This window comes from Orcinus orca, chromosome 12 (assembly GCF_937001465.1).
Source record: "Orcinus orca chromosome 12, mOrcOrc1.1, whole genome shotgun sequence".
Classification (NCBI taxonomy): Eukaryota; Metazoa; Chordata; class Mammalia; order Artiodactyla; family Delphinidae; genus Orcinus; species Orcinus orca.
In genome coordinates this window covers 31,813,825-31,834,313 of record NC_064570.1, presented here as the reverse complement: position 1 = coordinate 31,834,313, position 20,489 = coordinate 31,813,825, and the positions used below count along the sequence as shown (strand labels likewise).

General features: G+C 40.5%; 1 protein-coding gene across 1 annotated transcript in view; it reads right to left on the bottom strand.

Moving 5' to 3' along the window:
- The window catches only part of SAMD3 (sterile alpha motif domain containing 3), a 45,205-nt gene that overhangs the window by 18,059 nt on the left and 6,657 nt on the right, over positions 1-20,489 (bottom strand). The window contains 3 exon segments of the mRNA XM_049695365.1: positions 1,203-1,370; positions 6,679-6,763; positions 7,018-7,203. Of these exon segments, the coding sequence (XP_049551322.1) occupies positions 1,203-1,370; positions 6,679-6,763; positions 7,018-7,203 (439 nt within the window).

The following is a 20,489-nucleotide window of genomic DNA, read 5'->3' as shown; positions in this document are numbered from 1 at the left end:
TTTATAATTATATATAAAATTATATAAAAAACTATAATAAGGTATTTCTTTTTATTTATTTATTTGGATCTTTTAGTTGCAGCATGTGAACTCTTAGCTGCGGCATGTGGGATCTAGTTCCTTGACCAGGGATTGAACCCGGGCCCCCTGCATTGGAGTGTGGAGTCTTAGCCACTGGACCACCAGGGATGTCCCAATAAGGTATATCAAAATACTCCTTCATCTAAAATTTTTCTTACTTCTAATGTTGGGATGAACGGTTTACAAAATATGTTAAAAAATATTCCTGTCCCCTGGTGCTTATAAGTAGTGATAATAAAATTGAGATGATCTGACAGGTTGCTCTATTAATATCAAATAACTATACCAGCTGAAGAAGAAAATAGAATATTTACACCAAGTACATTCAGTAACATAAATGTGTCTGTAGTGAAAAATTATATTTACATATTCATGTTCGATTGATGTGAAAATAGATTTTGGGGAGGACATGAGATTTAGCTTCTATAACTTGATAGTTTGGACATCCTTCCTAAGGAGCTCAATCTACTTTATTAGCAGGGGACATTTTTGTTTCTGAGAACACTTGGGGGCTGTGAGGTAGATAAGGAATATTTATAGAATTTCAGATAATTAGGACCCATGTGAACAGTATGTACAGCAAACCCACTGCAGAGGGAGGAATCTCCAGGCCCTGCCTGGGGCCCTTTGCCTGTAGCTCCTCATGGCCGCCTCTGTACACAGCGAGAACAGTGTGGGGTTTTGGACCCATGCATGTGGAGTAGCTTCCACCCTGAAACCTTGAAACCAGAAGCAACTTGACCCCTACAATATGAGTATCAAAAACACTTTCTGTAGCAATAAGGACAGCAAGAATACAGGATACATTTTAGGATGAGAGGAAAAGAAATTATTCAAAGATCCAGAACTTTAGGGTTTCTCCAGGTTTTTTGAAGATTGTGAAAGAATAAACTTGCGATGTTCAATAACACTCTCTGCTCCGTTTTTGGAAGTCCTCTTTTGGAAATATTCTCATTCACAAAAACAAAACAGATTTTTTTTTTTTTGGTTTCTGACCCACACCTCAAATTTTCAAAAGGATATTTTATTTTGTTTTAATTCTTTTAAATGCTAGTGTTTATTATCCCTTAATCAATCAACCAACCAATACATTGTCAGAACAATTAAAGATTCAATCTTACTTTTATCTGGACAATTTTAATTTCATCAAATCTTGTATCAGCAAGAGATTTCCTTGTCTGGCCTCTTCGGTGTCCAAATTTACACTTATTTCTCATCACTTGTTCATCATCTTCTATGGGTCTTCGAACATATTTAAAACGATCTTTGAGGGCTCGTTTCCATAAAAACTGTGTAAAATTATAAAACAGGGCAGTTAATCTTCAAAGAGATTGGAATAATCCTATATAAACAAAATCTTTGTCTACCACCTTTGGGCTTGAAATTATTTTCCCATCACAGTAATAGAAATAATATATCTATTCTTCTATTTATCCTCACAATAATCTTGTGATAACACTATAAATATATACATGTATTGATATTTTGTATAGTACGTAGCTATATATGTGTGTGTGTGTATGTGTGTAGTTATATACAATGTCATATAGCTAAATATACTAGCTCTTGAGTCTAGATTTCCTAATTCCTAAAATTGGATACCTTCCACTTTACTCTAGTGTCTCCACAATGCACTCCACTTTCCTGTTGGATTCTAGAAAAGAACTGATACTGGCTCATGCATATATGGACTGACACGTTTTCTTTAAATGCATCATCAGATGAAGCAGCCTGTGCAACAGAGGAGAGGAAGAGACGGTGCCATTTGGGGAACCGCCAAGAGTTGTGCATGGCAGGAACAGAGAGCTCAAGATGCGGAAGGGTAGAAGATGCAGAAAATAGAGAAGTCAGCCCCATCCTGAAGGGCATGGTTACCCCAAAAAGAGCTTCAAGTAATCTGGAACCAGATCCTTTCAAACCCCTCTCTGCGGACAGAGAAGTTCTCTTCTAGAGCAATGGTTCTCAAACTTCCGCCTGAATCACAATTCTTGGAGGATCTGTTAAAACACAGGTTGCTGGGTCCTACCCTCAGAGCCTCTAATTCAGTAGGTCAGGGGCAGGGCTGAGGATCTGCATTTCTTCCAAGTTCCCGAGGGGCGATGCTGACGCTGCTTACCCAGACTCTAGAGATTCTGCTTCCGCAGGTCTGAGAGGAGCCCAGATGTCTGTAGCCTTTAAAGCTTTGTAGAAAATGGCTGCAGAGCTGGGTTAGGAAGTCCTCTTAGGCCACATTGAGTGGGAAGTGTGGATGGTCAGACTGTGCTCTGGGAGAATCTGTCTGGCATGTGGACAGCTTGGAAGACCAGAGACATGTTTAACAACTTGGGGACACACCTGGGCTTCTTCCTCAACACACCAACACTGCTAACATTCTTTCCCTCTGCTGGGCCTTTGGTTTTGGCCTGAAAAGCTCTGTCCCTCTCCTCGCCTACCCTGCTGGTATCTAGGTAAAGCTTGCTCTGTTTCCAGATCTCAGCTCAGCCATCACTCCCTTACAGCCTCCCTAACAGTTCACTTCCCTTGGTTTTCAGGCTCACCTTTCCTTGTCAACACTTATCACACTGGTAGTTTACCCTCATCTATGTGATGTTTTTGTTTCTTTTCTTTTTTGTTCTTTTCATTCTTCCTCTATTCAAATTTCACCTTCCCTTCTTCCTTCCTTCCATTCTTTCCTTCCCGTAGGCTGTGAGCACATGAAGAAGGTCTTCAGTCTACTTTGCTCACCAAACCCAGCACAGTGCTTGGGGCATCTTGGAAACTATAAACACTAGATGCCTTGTGTCTGTCCTCTGTGAAGTACATGGGCCCAGGTGTTGAGCAACAGACCAGAAGCAAGACTGAGTCTTGGTCTTGCTTGGTAAGTATTTCACTGTGTGAGGAGTGGCCAAATCTAGCCTCAAGGCTTCTTTTCAGCCCATCTTCCCTGCAATGCCATGCAGCACTTGAATAGGCCCAAGAGTGGGTGCAGGGAAAGAAACGGCCATTTGTAGCTACACAGGCCCATATTTGCCTCCTAGTCTTGGCCACTAGATGGGTTAAGTCACTGGGTGACTTTGGGCATATCTTATGAGCTCAGGCAAATGGGAATGCCACTGAGATCACGTTAGTCCAGTGTCTGGCACTTAGATTTTGTCATTCCCGGTTCCTCGGTTTAAGTCTCAATAAGAGCTATTCCCTGCCCCTGAGAAAGCACTGGGACCTAAGTTGGAAAGACCCAGGATCCTGGACTAGCTCCAGTACGTATTAGCTAAGAAATCTTCAACAAGTAATCCCTCAGCCTTAGTTTCTTTAACTGTAATGGAATAAGAAGATTAGTCCTGTCAACTGCACTGGGTTAGGGGGAGACTCAAATGAAGAGCTACTTCATGGAAGACATTTGTAAACTAGAATGTAAAACCCTTGGCAGCCCTGGTGAGGAGTTGGGGCTTGGGGGTTGGGAAGGCAGCTTCGGCCCCAATTAAGCGCCTGGGTATGTATGAGTCAGAGATGCTTCCTCACCTCCCACAGGCTTGTGGGTCTGGACACTGCCGCTGCTGTTTCACAACAGCACAGAAATAATGGATGGCTTGTGTTTTTCTTAGCCCTGAAATCTCAACTAGTACAAATACATTTTTCCCCCTCATGTTTCCCACAGCTCTTAAGGGCTTCTACACCTGCGGATTTGTTGGGAGGTATCACAGCAATCAACTGCTAGGACAGTTTTAAATTGCCAATGTCTTCTTTCCAGCCTCTCCCTTCTCTCCTTAGCAAGTATCGGACAGGAACAAAAAAAGGGCCAGTCAATGCAGTGGTCTACATGAGCACTCGATCAAGGGGTGCGCCCTGAGCATCTGCTACCTGCGTGGCACAGGGAAATCCTGACACAGATGCCACAATAGAAAATCTTTTTGTCATTGAACAGTCATCCTTCTTCTCCATGCTTTTCCAGCTAGAGGGGGTGTGGAAAGAGCTACATAGACACAGCTCTCCTCCAATCACTCTGAAATAAAACACAACCCTGAAGTTATGACCTCCTGAACGGATATGTGAAAAGTCCACATATCACCAGCAGATCTTCCCCTAACATTGTAAACCCAAATATAATCATTAGGAAATATTTAGACAAACCCAAAATGTGAATCATCGTACAAGGCAACTGGACTAGGCTTGTCCAAAAAAGAAAATATCATGGGAAAAAAAAAAAAAAAAAGGTAGGGAAACTATCCTAGAGACAAAAAGAAATTAAAGAGACATAGTAACTACATGGAATGCATAATCTTTGATTAGATGTTACAGCCAAAAATCCATTTTAAAACTTTGCTTCAATAATTGAAGAAACAGGGATATGGATTGTATATGATATTATGCAATTATTGTTAATTCTTTTGGTATAAAAATGGTATTGTGGTTAGGTAGGAGATTGTCCTTATCCTTATAAGATATATGCTGGGGTATTTAGGAGTGGCAACTGTGACTTGCTTTTTTTCAGATGCTCAGTCAAAACAAACAAATAGATATGAGAAAGGAAAAGTAAATGTGGCAAAATGGTAATACCTAGTGAATCTAGATCAGTGATTTTCAATCATCGGAGATTTTGCCCCCCGCCCAGGATACATTTGGCAATGTTTGGAGACACGGCTGGTTGTTACATCAGTGTGGGTGAAGGGGTGCTATTGACACTTAGTGAGTGCCAGGGATGCTGCCAAGGACCCTACAGGGCAGAGGACAGCCCACACCACAAAGAAGTATCCACCCAAAACGCAATACTGCCCAGACTAAGAAACCCTGAGCTACATAAAGGGGTATATGGCTGTTCACTGCAGCAGGCTTTCAACTCCTGTGTGGATTTGAAAACTTTTGAAATAAAAAGTTGAGAATATCAGTATCTTGTAATAACCTATGGTGGAAAATAATCTGTAAAAAATATATATACATATAAATATAACTGAATCACTTTGCTATACATCTGAAACTAACACAATATTATAAATCAACTATACTTCAATTAAAAAAAGTTGAGAATAAAGTTAGTCCTAAAAATGACCAAATGCTTCCTTGCTGTGTGCATGCTCTCTCTCTCTCTCTCTCTCTCTCACACACACACACACACATACACACACACACACACACACATAGTGTGTATCTTGAAGACACACACTGTGTCTTCAAGAAAGTACAGCAAAAAATTCTTCTCAGAGATATCTGCTATAATAAGGTGCAAAAGACATCTATCTTATTTAGATAAGACTACCAATGTATGCGCATACAGCATATAGAGATATAAGGACTAACAGACAGCAAATCTTATGTACACAAAGCTATAATTCCCCACAATTGTCCCTTAAATCATATCGTTCCAGTGTCACAATACACTCAATTGTTTTAACCATCTTAACTATTTTTAAGTGTACAGTTCAGTAGAGTTAAGCATACTCACATTGTTGGGCAATGGATATCCCAGGCTTTTAAAGCCAAGAGACTTGCAGACCCAGAGAACAAAGCTTGTATTGAAACCTCTAAAGCAGTGTTTCCCAGCCCTGACTGCACATCGGAATCATCTGGGGAACTTTAAGGTGCCAGGGTCTCTTCTCCAGACCAACTAAACCAGAATCTCTGGGGATCCTGATGTGCAGCCCAAGTTGAGAACTGCTGCCCCAGAACACCTCCAGGATCTGTTTTTGTCAGAACAGCAGAGATGTGAGAGGGCCAGGTGAGGCTGCAAGTCAAGACCTCAAAAGCAGACCACTTCTCCACTGGGTCTAAACAAAGGCAAGAACCACTTTATTGATGAAAGCACTGATGTAGGTGCAGTCACAGCCTTCTCCTTCCACGCATCGCATCTCTTAAAGACCCTTCCTAGAGACTCATCTTTACACATGAGATTCCAAACAGCTTTCAGAGAGAGACAGAACGATGATGACAGAGAGAGAGAAAGAAGATGAAGAAGGATGAGGAGGGATGAACAGGTGGCACACAGCGGATTTTTAGAGCAGTGAAAATAGTATAGATATACAGGATACAATAATGATGGATACATTTGTCTAATGGCAGAGAATGTACTACACCAAGAGTGAAACTTAACGTAACCTATAGACTTTGGGTAATAACGATGTGTCAGTATAGGTTCATCTACTGTAACAAATGTACCCCTCTGGTTGGGGATGTTGATAATGGGAGAGGCTGGCATGTGTGGGTCAGGAGGGAGATGAGAAATCTCTGTACCTTTCACTCAATTTTGCTGTGTACCTAAAACTGCTCTAAAAAATAAAGTGTTTTTTTTTTTTTTTTTAAAGAAGACAAAGGAACACAGAGAGACACAGAGAAGTCATCAAAAAGAACAGAGCTAGAGGGGATAGAGAGAGATAGAAAGAAAGACCAAAACTTAGAAGAAAACAGGGACTGACAGCAAGAGACAGAAGAGACGGCCAAAGGAACAGAATCAGAGAGAGACCAGACACAGTCAGAGAAATTGACAGAGAAAGAGAAACAGACAGACCCAGATAAACAGACAGAAAGAGACTGAGCAAAGGGGAAAGAGGCGTGAGATTACTGGACAATACAAGGTTCTTATTCTAAGAAAGGTTGAGAGAAACAGAAGGGCCCCACGTTGTCACTTACAAAGCCACAGCCGTCCTCATCCAGGAAAGGGTGGGCCTGCAGCAGGGCACTGACCACGTCGTTATACTGCTGGGTGGTGGGGTACCTGTTCCGTGCGACAGGGAGGATATTTTTCAGTTCAAGAAGCCCACGTTCCTCCTCATAAGATGAGTCTAAATTACATTCACTTTTCTTCAAATCGTTCTATATGACAATGTAGACATTCAAATATTGGGCAATGTTGGACTTACTACCAATATGTCATGCAAAATCTGAAGAGAATTGGTTCCAAAGGAATTCAAGTCTACTCTGAAAACACACCCTCTACCGAAGCAGCAAGTCTGCCCTGTTATTACTCACAGCGAGCCTTCCAGATACTTCGTCATGTCAGCCTGGAGAAACTCAATGATCCGTATCCTCATGCTGTGATCAGGACACTTCTGTTCTGCTAACATGCATTTGACATCATAAGGAAACTCTGGTAAAACATAGGACTTAGTCCATTGTAAGGCTTTATTCCCTGTTAGAACCTGTTTCACATTCCTTCTGTTAAATAAAAACACACAAAGAGTGAAATTCTGCTTCAAATATATGCAACTTATTCTCTACACCCTGAGAACTTATGATAGAAACCACTTTCTTGAGACCTAAATATATGGAAGTCATCAATCCATCTTCCATCCAATCATCTACCTGCAAATGTTTGAGGCCTCATCGGGTAGCTCTGTTTTCTTTCCCTTTGCACACACACGAATACTTGTCATCCTGGAGAAAAATGTCATAACAGTATAGACTATAGAATAAAGTCTGAAGTTGGAAAGAATATTGATCCATATATCTTAAAGAGTTAATATGCAATGCATAGCTCAAAACTAAACAAGGTATCTAACTAAAAGAGTAAATTGCAATTCAGCAAAGCAAATGAGGCATACGATAAAGTCTTAGCACCTGATTCAGAAAATTCTTCCAATTAACTTATTTGGCTTCTGTTTGTAGTGAAATACAAGAGTCACTTAATTTAGTTGTTCTTGGCTATTTTAATAAGGTAAACTTGGTCTCTAAATTTAAAATAAGTATCAGATATTCTGATCCATTCAGAATAAGTTGCTACAAAAGGCTATAGAAAATGATAGCTCCAGAAAGCAGATCATTTTGCAATCCATGGTTGCCTGGGGCTGGGAATGGAGTGAAGATTGACTGAAAAAAGGACACCAGGGAATTTTTAGGGTGATGAAAGCATTCCAAAATGGATTGTGACAATGGCTGCACACCCGCATAAATCTGCTAAAATTAACTGAGCTGTATACTTTAATGGGTGAATTTTATGTTATGAAAATTATACCTCAATAAGGTTCTGTTTTACCTTGTTGATTCATTGTTGTTGATACTTTTATGTTTTTATTTTTCCTAATAAATCTCTTATTTTTCTAATTTTATTTTATTCTTTTTACTTTGTTAGTGCTCTCTCCTTTTGGCTTGTTCCCCACCCCCCCACACACACCTTTTTTTATTTTTTTTTTCCTTTTTTCTGTTGTGGTTTTATTTTACCTTGTTGTAGTTGTTTCAATTATAGTTTTATTTTTCCTGATATATCTTTTATCTTTCTAATTTTATTTTATTTTTATTCTTTGATATTGCACTGGTCCTTTTTTTCTTTCATTCTTCCTTTTTTTTTTTTTTTTTAACCATGCCAGGAAGCTTGCAGGATCTTGGTTCCCAGGCCAGAGGTTGGGCCCGAGCTCCTGTGGTGGGAGCTCCGAGTCCAAACTGCTGGACTAACAGAGAAACTCAGACCCCAGGTAATATCAGAGTGAGGCCTCATGGAGGTCCTCATCTCAGCACCAAGACCCGGCTCTATCCAACTGCCTGCAAACTCCAGTGCTGGATGTCTCAGGCCAAACAAGCAGTAAGAAAGGAATACAGTACCACCCATCAAAAAAAAAAAAAATGAAATGACAAAAAAATTTGTAACAGATGAAGGAGCAAGGTAAAAACCTACAAGACCAAATAAATGAAGACAAAATAGGCAACCTACCTGCAAAAGAATTCAGAGTAATGATAATAAAGATGATCCAAAATCATGGAAACAGAATGGAGAAAATACAGGAAACATTTAACAAGGATCTAGAACAACTGAAGAGCAAACAGTGAGGAACAACACAATTACTGAAATTAAAAATACTCTAGAAGGTATCAATAATACAATAACTGAGACAGAAGAATGCATAAGTGAGCTGGAAGATAAAATGGTGGAAATAACTGCCAGGGTGAAGAATAAAGAGAAAAGAATAAAAAGAATGGAGGACAGTCTCAGAGACTCTGGGACAACATTAAACGCACTAACATTCGAATTATGGGGTCCCAGAAGAAGAGTAAAAGAAAGGGTCTGAGAAAATATTTGAAGAGATTATAGTCGAAAACCTCCCTAACATGGGAAAGGAAATTGTCAACCAAGTCCAGGAAGCACAGAGAGTACCATACAGGATAAACCCAAAGAGAAACAAGACAAGACACATATTAATCAAACTATCAAAAATTAAATACAAAGAAAAATATTGAAAGCAGCAAGGGAAAAACAACAAATACCATACAAGGGAATCCCCATAAGGTTAACAGCTGATCTTTCAGCAGAAGCTCTGCAAGCCAGAAGGGAGTGGCAGGACCTATTTAAAGTGATGAAACATAAAAACCTACAACCAAGATTACTCTACCCAGCAAGGATCTCATTCAGATTTGACAGAGAAATCAAAAGCTTTACAGACAAGCAAAAGTTAAGAGAATTCAGCACCACCAAACCAGCTTTACAACAAATGCTAAAGGAATTTCTCCAGGCCAGAAACACAAGAGAAGGAAAAGACCTGCAATAACAAACCCAAAACAAGAAAATGGTAATAGGAACATATATATCGAGAATTAACTTAAACGTAAATGGATTAAATGTTCCAATCAAAAGACATAGACTGGCTGAATGGATACAAAAACAAGACCCGTACATATGCTGTCTACAAGAGACCCACTTCACACCTAGGGACACATACAGACTGAAAGGGAGGCGATGGAAAAAGATATTCCATGCAAATGGAAATCAAAAGAAAGCTGGAGTAGCAATTCTCATATCAGACAAAATAGACTTTAAAGTAAAGACTATTACAAGAGACAAAGAAGGACACTACATGATGATCAAGGGATCAAGAGGAAGATATAACAATTGTCAATATTTATGCACCCAACATAGGAGCACCTCAGTACATAAGGCAAATACTAACAGCCATAAAAGGGGAAACTGACAGTAACACAATAATAGTAGGGGACTTTAACACCCCACTTTCACCAATGGACACATCATCCAAAATGAAAATAAATAAGGAAACACAAGCTTTAAATGACACATTAAAGAAGATGGACTTAATTGATATTTATAGGACATTCCATCCAAAAACAACAGAATACACTTTCTTCTCAAGTGTTCATGGAACATTTTCCAGGATAGATCATATCTTGGGTCACAAATCAAGCCTTGGTAAATTTAAGAAAATTGAAATCATATCAATCATCCTTTCCGACCACAACGCTATGAGACTAGATATCAATTAAAGGAAAAAAACTGTAAAAAATACAAATACATGGAGGCTAAACAATGCACTACTAAATAACCAAGAGATCACCGAAGAAATCAAAGAGGAAATCAAAAAATACCTAGAAACAAAGGACAGTGAAAACACGATGACCCAAAACCTATGGGATGCAGCAAAAGCAGTTCTAAGAGGGAACTTTATAACAATACAATCCTACCTCAAGAAACAAGAAACACCTCAAATAAACAACCTAACCTTACACCTAAAGCAATTACAGAAAGAAGAACAAAAAAACCCCAAAGTTAGCAGAAGGAAAGATATCATAAAGATCAGATCAGAAATAAATGAAAAAGAAATGAAAGAAACAAACTGAAAACTCGTTCTTTGAGACAATAAACAAAATTGATAAACCATTAGCCAGACTTATCAAGAAAAAAAGGGAGAAGACTCAAATCAACAGAATTAGAAATGAAAAAGAAGTACAACTGACACTGCAGAAATACAAGGATCATGAGAGATAACTACAAGCAGCTATATGCCAATCAAATGGACAACCTGGAAAAAATGGACAAATTATTAGAAAAGCACAACCTTCTGAGACTGAACCAGGAAGAAATAGAAAATATAAACAGACCAATCACAAGCAGTGAAATTGAAACTGTGATTAAAAATCTTCCAACAAACAAAAGCTCAGGACCAGATGGCTTCACAGAAGAATTCTATCCAACATTTAGAGAAGAGCTAACACCTATCCTTCTCAAACTCTTCCCAAAATATGGCAGAGGGAGGAACACTCCCAAGCTCATTCTACGAGGCCACCATCACCCTGATACCAAAACCAGACAAAGATGTCACAAAGAAAGAAAACTACAGGCCTATGTCACTGATGAACATAGATGCAAAAATCCTCAACAAAATACTAGCAAACAGAATCCAACAGCACATTAAAAGGATCATACACCATGAGCAAGTGGGGTTATCTCAGGAATGTAAGGATTCTTCAATATATGTAAATCAATCAATGTGATACACCATATTAACAAATTGAAGGATAAAAACCATACGATCATCTCAATAGATGCAGAAAAAGCTTTTGACAAAATTTAACACCCATTTATGATAAAAACCCTCCAGAAAGTAGGCATAGAGGGAACTTACCTCAAAATAATAAAGGCCATATGTGACAAACCCACAGCCAACATCATTCTCAATGGTGAAAAACTGAAACCATTTCCACTAGACCAGGAACATGACAAGGTTGCCCACTCTCACCACTATTATTCAACATAGTTTTGGAAGTTTTACCCACAGCGATCAGAGAAGTAAAAGAAATAAAAGGAATCCAAATCGGAAAAGAAGTAAAACTGTCACTGTAGATGACATGATACTACACATAGAGAATCCTAAAGACTCTACCAGAAAACTACTAGAGCTAATCAATGAAATTGGTAAAGTAGCAGGATACAAAATTAATTGCACAGAAATCTCTTGCATTCCTATACGCTACTAATGAAAAATGTGAAAGAGAAATTAAGGAAACACTCCAATTTACCACTGCAACAAAAAGAATAAAATACCTAGGAATAAACCTACCTAGTGAGACAAAAGACCTGTATGCAGAAAACTATAAGACACGGATGAAAGAAATTAAAGATGATACAAACACATGAAGAGATATACCATGTTCTTGGATTGGAAGAATCAACATTGTGAAAATGACTATACTACCCAAAGCAATCTACACCTTCAACGCAATCCCTATCAAATTACCAATGGCATTTTTCACAGAACTAGAACAAAAAAATTCACAATTTGTATGGAAACACAAAAGACCCCGAATAGCCAAAGCAATCTTGAGAAAGAAAAACAGAGCCTGAGGAATTAGGCTCCCTGACTTCAGACTATACTGCAAAGCTACAGTAATCAAGACAGTATGGTACTGGCACAAAAACAGAAATATAGATCAATGGAACAGGAGAGAAAGCCCAGAGATAAACCCATGCACATATGGTCACCTTATATTTGATATAGAGGTAAGAATATACAATGGAGAAAAGACAGCCTCTTCAATAAGTGGTGCTGGGAAAACTGGACAGCTACATGTAAAAGAATGGAAATAGATCACTCCCTAACATCATACACAAAAATAAACTCAAAATGGACTAAAGACTTAAATGTAAGGCCAGATACCATAAAACTCTTAGAGGAAAACATAGGCAGAACACACTATGACATAAATCACAGCAAGATCCTTTTTGACTCACCTCCTAGAGAAATGGAAATAAAAACAAAAATAAACAAATGGGACCTAATGAAACTTAAAAGCTTTTGCACAGCAAAGGAAACCATAAACAAGACGAAAAGACAACTCTCAGAATGGGAGAAAATATTTTCAAATGAAGCAACTGACAAAGGATTAATCTCCAAAATTTACAAGCAGCTCATGCATCTCAATATCAAAAAAACAAACAACCCAATCCTAAAATGGGCAGAAGACCTAAATAGACATTTCTCCATAGAAGATATACAGATTGCCAACAAACACATGAAAGGACGCTCAACATCACTAATCATTAGAGAAATGCAAATCAAATCTACAATGAGGTGTCACCTCACACCAGTCAGAATGGCCATCATCAAAAACTCTACAAACAATAAATGCTGTAGAGGGTGTGAGAAAAGGGAACCCTCTTGCACTGTTTGTGGGAATGTAAATTGACATAGCCACTATGGAGAACAGTATGGAGGTTCCTTAAAAAACTAAAAATAGGGCTCCCCTGGTGGCGCAGTGGTTGAGAATCTGCCTGCCGATGCAGGGGACACGGGTTCGTGCCCCGGTCCGGGAAGATCCCACATGCCGCGGAGCGGCTGGGCCCGTGAGCCATGGCCACTGAGCCTGCGCCTCCGGAGCCTGTGCTCTGCAACAGGAGAGGCCACAACAGTGAGAGGCCCGCCTACCGCAAAAAAAAAACAAACAAAAATAAAAAATAGAACTACCATACGATGCAGCAATCCCACTACTGGGCATATACCCTGAGAAAACCATAATTCAAAAAGAGTCATGTACCACAATGTTCACTGCAGCTCCATTTACAATAGCCAGGACATGGAAGCAACCTAAGTGTCCATCGACAGATGAATGGATAAAGAAGATGTGGCACATATATACAATGGAATATTACTCAGCCATAAAAGGAAATGAAATTGAGTTGTTTGTAGTGAGATAGATGGACTTAGAGTCTGTCATACAAAGTGAAGTAAGTCAGAAAGAGAAAAACAAATACTTTATGGTAACCTACATATGGAATCTCAAAAAAAAAAATTGGTTCTGAAGAACCTAGGGGCAGGACAGAAATAAAGATGCAGACATAGAGAATGGACTTGAGGACACGGGGAGGGGGAAGGGTAAGCTGGGACGAAGTGAGGGAGTGGCATGGACTTATATACACTACCAAATGTAAAATAGATGGTTAGTGGGAAGCAGCCATATAGCATAGGGAGATCAGCTCGGTGCTTTGCGAACACCTGGAGGGGTGGGATGGGGAGGGTGGGAGGGAGATGCAGTAGGGTGGGGATATGGGGATATACGCATTCATTTAGCTGAATCAATTTGTTGTACAGCAGAAACTAACACAACACTGTAAAGCAATTATACTCCAATATAGATGTTAAAAAAAAAAAAAGTCATTGACTAGAAAAACTTTCTTTAACCTTAATAAGCAAGAAAATTCACCTAATTATTTTACTCGCAAGGAACAGACAATATGGGGCTCGCCTAGGATAAAGAAGATGGCCCTATGCAGAACAGGGCCAATGGAACTCCAGCTCTCCTAAGAAAAAATCTCAATGTACGGAAGGCAGATGTTGAGCCATGGCAGGGAGCAGAAGAGACATACATGAGGGTAGGGATTACTTGTTTTATCTCCAGTTTCATAACTTACTTAATAATTAGGACAATTCATAATATGGTCCAATTTTGTGTGCCATTTTATTATCAGCTAGTATCCAATGTGAATTCTCAGATCCAGCCAAGGTTCAAGCCTACTAAGTCTCCAGGCCACACTATGCATGTGTTAGCAGCTGTTTCTCTCACCCCAATGCCCTAAGTTTCCCTCGATCTTCTAGGCTCGTCTTAGCCCCGTCCCCAGGTGGATTCTCTTCCCCACTCTCCTGCCTCTTGGGTGGTCTTTCTTGTCTGAATCTCCCACAGGGCCTGGTCCAACACTGGCCCTGTGAGTAGTCATCTTATGTCTCGGCTCCTTATCTGTTTTGATTTCCCTGTGTCATTGTTGAGTGGAACAGTTTGTAACAAAAATGCTGTAGAAAGTTTTAGGAACATTTGAGAGAGATATAAAACATTAAATGTAACATTTAACATCACCAAGTCCAGAAGTTTGAGATGTGAAAAACAGTGGGACCCAAATGCAAGAGAGGCAGATCTGGGGGTTGGAGTAGAGTCCTCTGTACATACAAAGCGTACCTAGGAATTAGACTGTGGCTGTTGAGAATTACAAAATGATCAAACACCACCGAAGAAAACGTCCCAAAGATGTTTTCTCAGTTTCTCACCAGGCTTCAGCTGCATCGCATGTGGATTCTTTACAGAACAAAGGGCAGAGTTCACATCACACTCAACTGACTTCTGGTTGACTTTTGGAGTCGTTATGAATCATGCCTGCTTTCCTAGAATTTAGATAACAAATGACACCTTTTTCTAGCGGCCCCAGCTTGGAGATAATCTGCTATCTTGAGGGATTGTGATGCTTTTCTAGTCTTGTAAAATGGCATTGCTTTCTGGTCCTCAAGGAAGAAGGGCAAGAGACAAGTGAGGACTTTGCTGTGAAGAACAGCCTTTCTTGCTACTGGTCTGAGTCTTCACATCTAAAGTACCACTACCATCAGCAGTAGTATTCCCACCCCCGGAAGAGAAAGCAGTGACAAATACCATGCTCTCCAGGGACCTAACTGAAAGACCGTGTTCCACAAGCCTACATTCATTTTATTCTTTTCCACACCCAAGCTTGCAGACTTTATACACTGAAAATGGTATATATTGGGATGCCCAGTTTTTATATTATCAACTCTGGAACTAAATGGCATGTAACCACAGCAACATCTAAAAGTTTCAGTGTTTTTGGAACATAGAAGAAGAGAAAGGAAGCTACAGGAGGCTTAGACATTTGTTTAAAGAACTTGCTATCATCTTACCATAGGACGGAAAAGGACCTCATCATACATATCTTCAAAAGAGGGACCAAATTTCACCAAACTACAAAGTTAAACAGAAATATTGCTTCTGTGTTCTGATGCCAGTACTCTGAGAATTACCTGCTTTGCTTTACCTAGGCAAGACTTTCCACTGCTAAGGAAACAAAGTAAACAAGAAGTTCTGAAAAGCCCAATAAAGAGATACATGCCAATGAGCAGGGTGAGACGCCATCTCTGAAAATAGTGAACAATGTCACTGCAAGACATGCAAGGACCATGAAGGAAATGCTGCTTTCTTGCTGCAACTGATGGTAACGACCACTACTTCAAACAATGTTCCACATTCCCAGCATTTTGATGATTGCTTTTAATTTATGTTTTACAGCTCTGGGCTATCACAGCTGCTATTTAATCTATGAGACTTCCAGAAGAATTTAGTTTCTGAAAGGCATGTGTGAACACATAATCAGGCACAAAGTAGAGGTAAAGATGTGGATGGCATCAGGCACTCTGCTGTGGCACAAACAGGCACCTCTCAAATCCTCCCGGTCCCTGCTTGCCAGTGCGAGATTCAAGACCCCAGGAACTTTTGGGGCCCTGACTAATCAAGCAAAGAAGCATAAAATACATAAATCTTTTATTTCTTCCTATTCCCCAATTCTTCTTGGTATTGAGAGATGGACAAAGACCCAGAAACTTCTGGCCTTTACCCTCAATATTTACACTTATTAGCATCAGAGTCACAAAAACAGATCTCATGGAGCTATCATGTCTGAGTCCCTCTTTCTTTTTAATTCCTCATTCATACAAAAGAAAAATTAATGAGACACTACCTACACAGTTGTTGCAAAATGGTTGAGTACTACTATTTTGTAGTTCGGATTTATCAAAATCTGGTAGTTCAGGGTTGAATGGATCTAGGGCAGCTTTTTATTAATCCACCTGTATACTACTAGATTTTGAATCCTGACCTCACAGTGAACAGCATATATCCTCAGAGCATCTTCTAAACGGAGATGGAGGTGTAAAATTCACTTCTCAAATCTGGCCCAGAGTTTTATGTGCCTCATGGAAAAAAAAAAAAAAAAAAGACTGACAGTCTTCTCCCAACTGTGTGTCACCTAGGCTGTGGCTTGCCAGTTCCTCCACTATGTAGCATCATAAAAATAAAAGTTTCCTATTTGTAAGGATTCAAGTAACTTGATTTATACCAGATTACCATTAAACTGGGCGGCTTAAACCATTTATTTCCCACAGTTATGGAGGCTGGATGCTCCAGATGAGGGTGACAGCAAAGTTGGGTTCTTGATAAATGCCCTCTTCCAGGTTTACAGAAGGCTGTCTTCTTGCTGTGTCCTCATGTGCCAGAAAGAGAGCTAGCTAGTTTTCTGGACTCTTCTTATAATGACACTAATCCCATCCAAGAGGGGTCCACTTTCATGACCTAATTACCTCCCAGAAGTCCTCTCCCTCCAAATATCATCATATTGGGATTAGGGTTTCAACATAAGAATTTTGGAGGGACACAAGCATCCAGTCTATTGTACACCTCCAGAAATGACTTGCTACTACTACACAGGGTAGTCCTAGGACAGCTTGGCATTTCTTAGGGGGTCTGTTAGAAATGCTGAATCTTGAGGCCCACCCCGACCTACTAAATTAGAATCTGCATTTTAATAAGATTCCTGGGTGGCCTTTAATTACCTTTGAGTTTGAGGAACACTGGTCTAGGGCCCTGCTATATTTTGTTTAAGTCCTCCAGGAGAATCTAATGTACAGTCACGGTTAAAAAGCACTGTCTTGTCCATTGACACAGCACAGAGGATCCTTACCTCCCTAACAGCACCTCTCATCATTCCCAGAAAGTCCATTTCCTCTGCCTCTGTCTCTCACATTCCAAAAATACTTATTCCAAATAGAATGCCCTATTCCGTTTCAGGTGCCTGTACCTTTGCACATCCTGTTTGCTTTGCTGTGAATGTCCTTTGCTTATCTTGCTCCATCTTCCTTCAGATGCAATTCTAATCATGTTTCAAAATCCTCCCTCAGTTTTTGTGCAGACTTCCCCCAGGGGCCTTCTCCATACTCACTTCCCTGAAAGTCTTATTTATCCTTCTTCTGTGCTTTTTCTGTACCCTGTGCATATCTATTTCTGCATCTCTTTCTCAATATCGCAGTTATTAACTTATGTATCTTTCTTGTCAGACTCTGAGTTCCCCTAGGCAAGGATAAAATTGCCCCCGCTTCACCCACTGTCTATGTAATACCTAGCTCATGGGATATATTTAGTAACTTTTGGACTGAACGAAAGGGAAAAAGAGACTAGAAATCCAGCTTATTTTGATCTCTCCGAAGACGTCCCATTAGATTTAATGGGAATGGGCAGCAGTCAGAGAGTTATTTAACAGTCATGTCAGCCCAACTGTCCCTGATTTTGTAATTCCTGTTTGGCTGGGTCCACAGATATCTTCCACTGAAGGAAATTTCGGTTCTAGCTCATTTCATTTGAGTCTCTGCTCAAGCATTACTTAGTCAAAGTTGAAGGACTTAACTGAAAACCCCATCTGAAATAGAACCCTCCTGTAGCTAACACACACATATGCACAAACACACACTGATCACTCTCTATCCCCCCCCCCTTTTTTCTTGGCATTATCGGCCTTCATAGCACTTAAACATATTTACAATGCAATATCATATGTATTTGTTATTCCCCCCACCATTAGAACGTGAACGTGAACTCTGTGAGCTGGGAGGCTTGGTCTGCTCCGCTCACCCCTGTACCCTCTGTGTCTACCACTGCCTGGCACAGAGTAAGCACTCAGTAAGTATCTACTATGGAATGAATGAATGAATCCTGACTTAAGTAAGACAGCTTTAAGTCGGTATTTCCTAAGGTGTTTCCTGTAATGCTAATAGTTGTTACACAAATAAAGAATTCTGGACCAGACACAGTGAAAGGGGTTTTCTTACTGTAGGACTCCTCATAGCATTTACTATGTTAATGTACACTGGGAATCTCCAATCAAGGACTAGAGTTACAATATAACACTTCCAAACACACAACCCTTAGGTGTGGGGTGTTCTATACACCTGTGGGGTAGGGGATGTGGGATCCTGCACTTCACTCTGAGGGATCCTTGTTGTTTCACTGACCTGGGATTCAGCATCTAAATGTGACAATTTATCACCTATGTTGTCTTTGGTGCAATTCACTGAACCTCCCTTTGTTACCACGTGCTGGAGAAGACATGCTGCCCCTTATCTGAGCTGTGTGTGTGGCAGTGACTGCAAACAATACATTAAATGCGGACCCACTGACATTTTCCCTCCCGAGCATAGGCGGACGGGTAAAATCACTCTACAGCATCTTACAGCAGTAGCCAGACCCAGAAAAAAATCATCGTTAAAATAATGTTTAAATATGAGTGAAACTGTGACTTATTTGTAATTACACCCAAAGGCTGAAGCAAAATCTCTGCATGCATGTATTTAAAGTTCAAGCCAAGTGTTTTTAAAGTGACATTTAGGAAACCTCTACCTCTACATTTATCTGATTTCATGCCTTACTAGGTACTAAAAGGGGAGCAAACAGTTTCAAATAGTGTAGAGGAAAAATGAAGCATAGCATGGAAAGAAAGTCCTTCTAAAGGACTGCCAACACATGCTGAGGATGGGACCTTATAAGCCTTCCATCAAGAAAGGGCATTTAAGCAATTCAGTAAAGAGCACGGGATCACCTATCACCAAAGAAAACGGCACTATGTCCCAGCACCCTAGTGTTTCCTTGGGACTTGGAATTCATCCACTGGGACACACACACCTTTTCAAGGGCCAAAGTCACGTGAATGTCCTGCCTCTAGAGCCTTCTTTGACTTCTTGTCTGCAAATAATCTGGATGGAAAACACATGTTCATTTTAGGGAACTTGGGAAAAAATATCACAAGAATGATGACGGCCACCTTGTAAGGTGTGATAACAGCTGCCAGGTACCTTAATTGTCATCTCACGAGCAGGTGGGTGTCCCCATCACACACTATTCAGAGACCACCTGGAGAAGAGTGAAGAGTCGGAATTCCCACCCAGCTGTGTGAGACCCCAAAGCTGGCACTTGGTCCACCATCCCTCCCTACCTCGCGCAAGCAGTAGCCAACCATCAGCTTTCTAGCCTGTTATGTGTGAGTGGCGCATAAACTTCTGGAGTTTAATTCTGTTAAAAAAATTAGCATATTCAGCAGGAATTGTATCAGAAAGGTCTAAAAAGAAATTGATGCTATTCAAATATTTATCCTGTCCCATGAAGATACATTCAGTCTTTCACTGGAACATGCATCCTCATTTCAATTAAAAACTCCTATTTAGCCCCTGTGTGTCAGGAACTATGCCAAATGCTGTGTTTACAAGGACAAAAGGGTATGGTCTTTGCCCAGGAGGTGCTTCTAAGGAAGGAATACAAACTTTAAAGTGATCAGTTCCATTATCTAGTTTTACAAGGGAAGCAAGAGAAACGTAGAGGATAGAAGGGCTCCTTGCCTGACCTGGAATATCAATGGAGGGGCTTCCTTCCAAAAGAGGGATTTTGTGCAGAGTCTTCAAAAATGAGCAGGTAGGGTAGGGAAGGGAACAACACAGCCTGACCCAGGAGCCATGCAATAGGCTCTTAATCAACACCTGTTGAATGAATAGCACCCTAGGCAGAAGGGCAGGACGAGGGGATCAAGGGAGGCTCCAGTGATTTTTTTTTTTTTTTTTTTTTTGTGGTACGCGGGCCTCTCACTGTTGTGGCCTCTCCCGTTGCGGAGCACAGGCTCCGGACGCGCAGGCTCAGCGGCCACATGGCGCACGGGCCCAGCCGCTCTGCGACACGTGGGATCTTCCCGGACCGGGGCACGAACCCGTGTCCCCTGCATCGGCAGGCGGACTCTCAACCACTGCGCCACCAGGGAAGCTCGACTCCAGTGATTTTTAACTCACACGGCTGGATGATGGAGCCACTGTGTGAGATAGGACTTGGGAAGGGAGAGAATCTTCTGTCCCGCTCCATTCCAT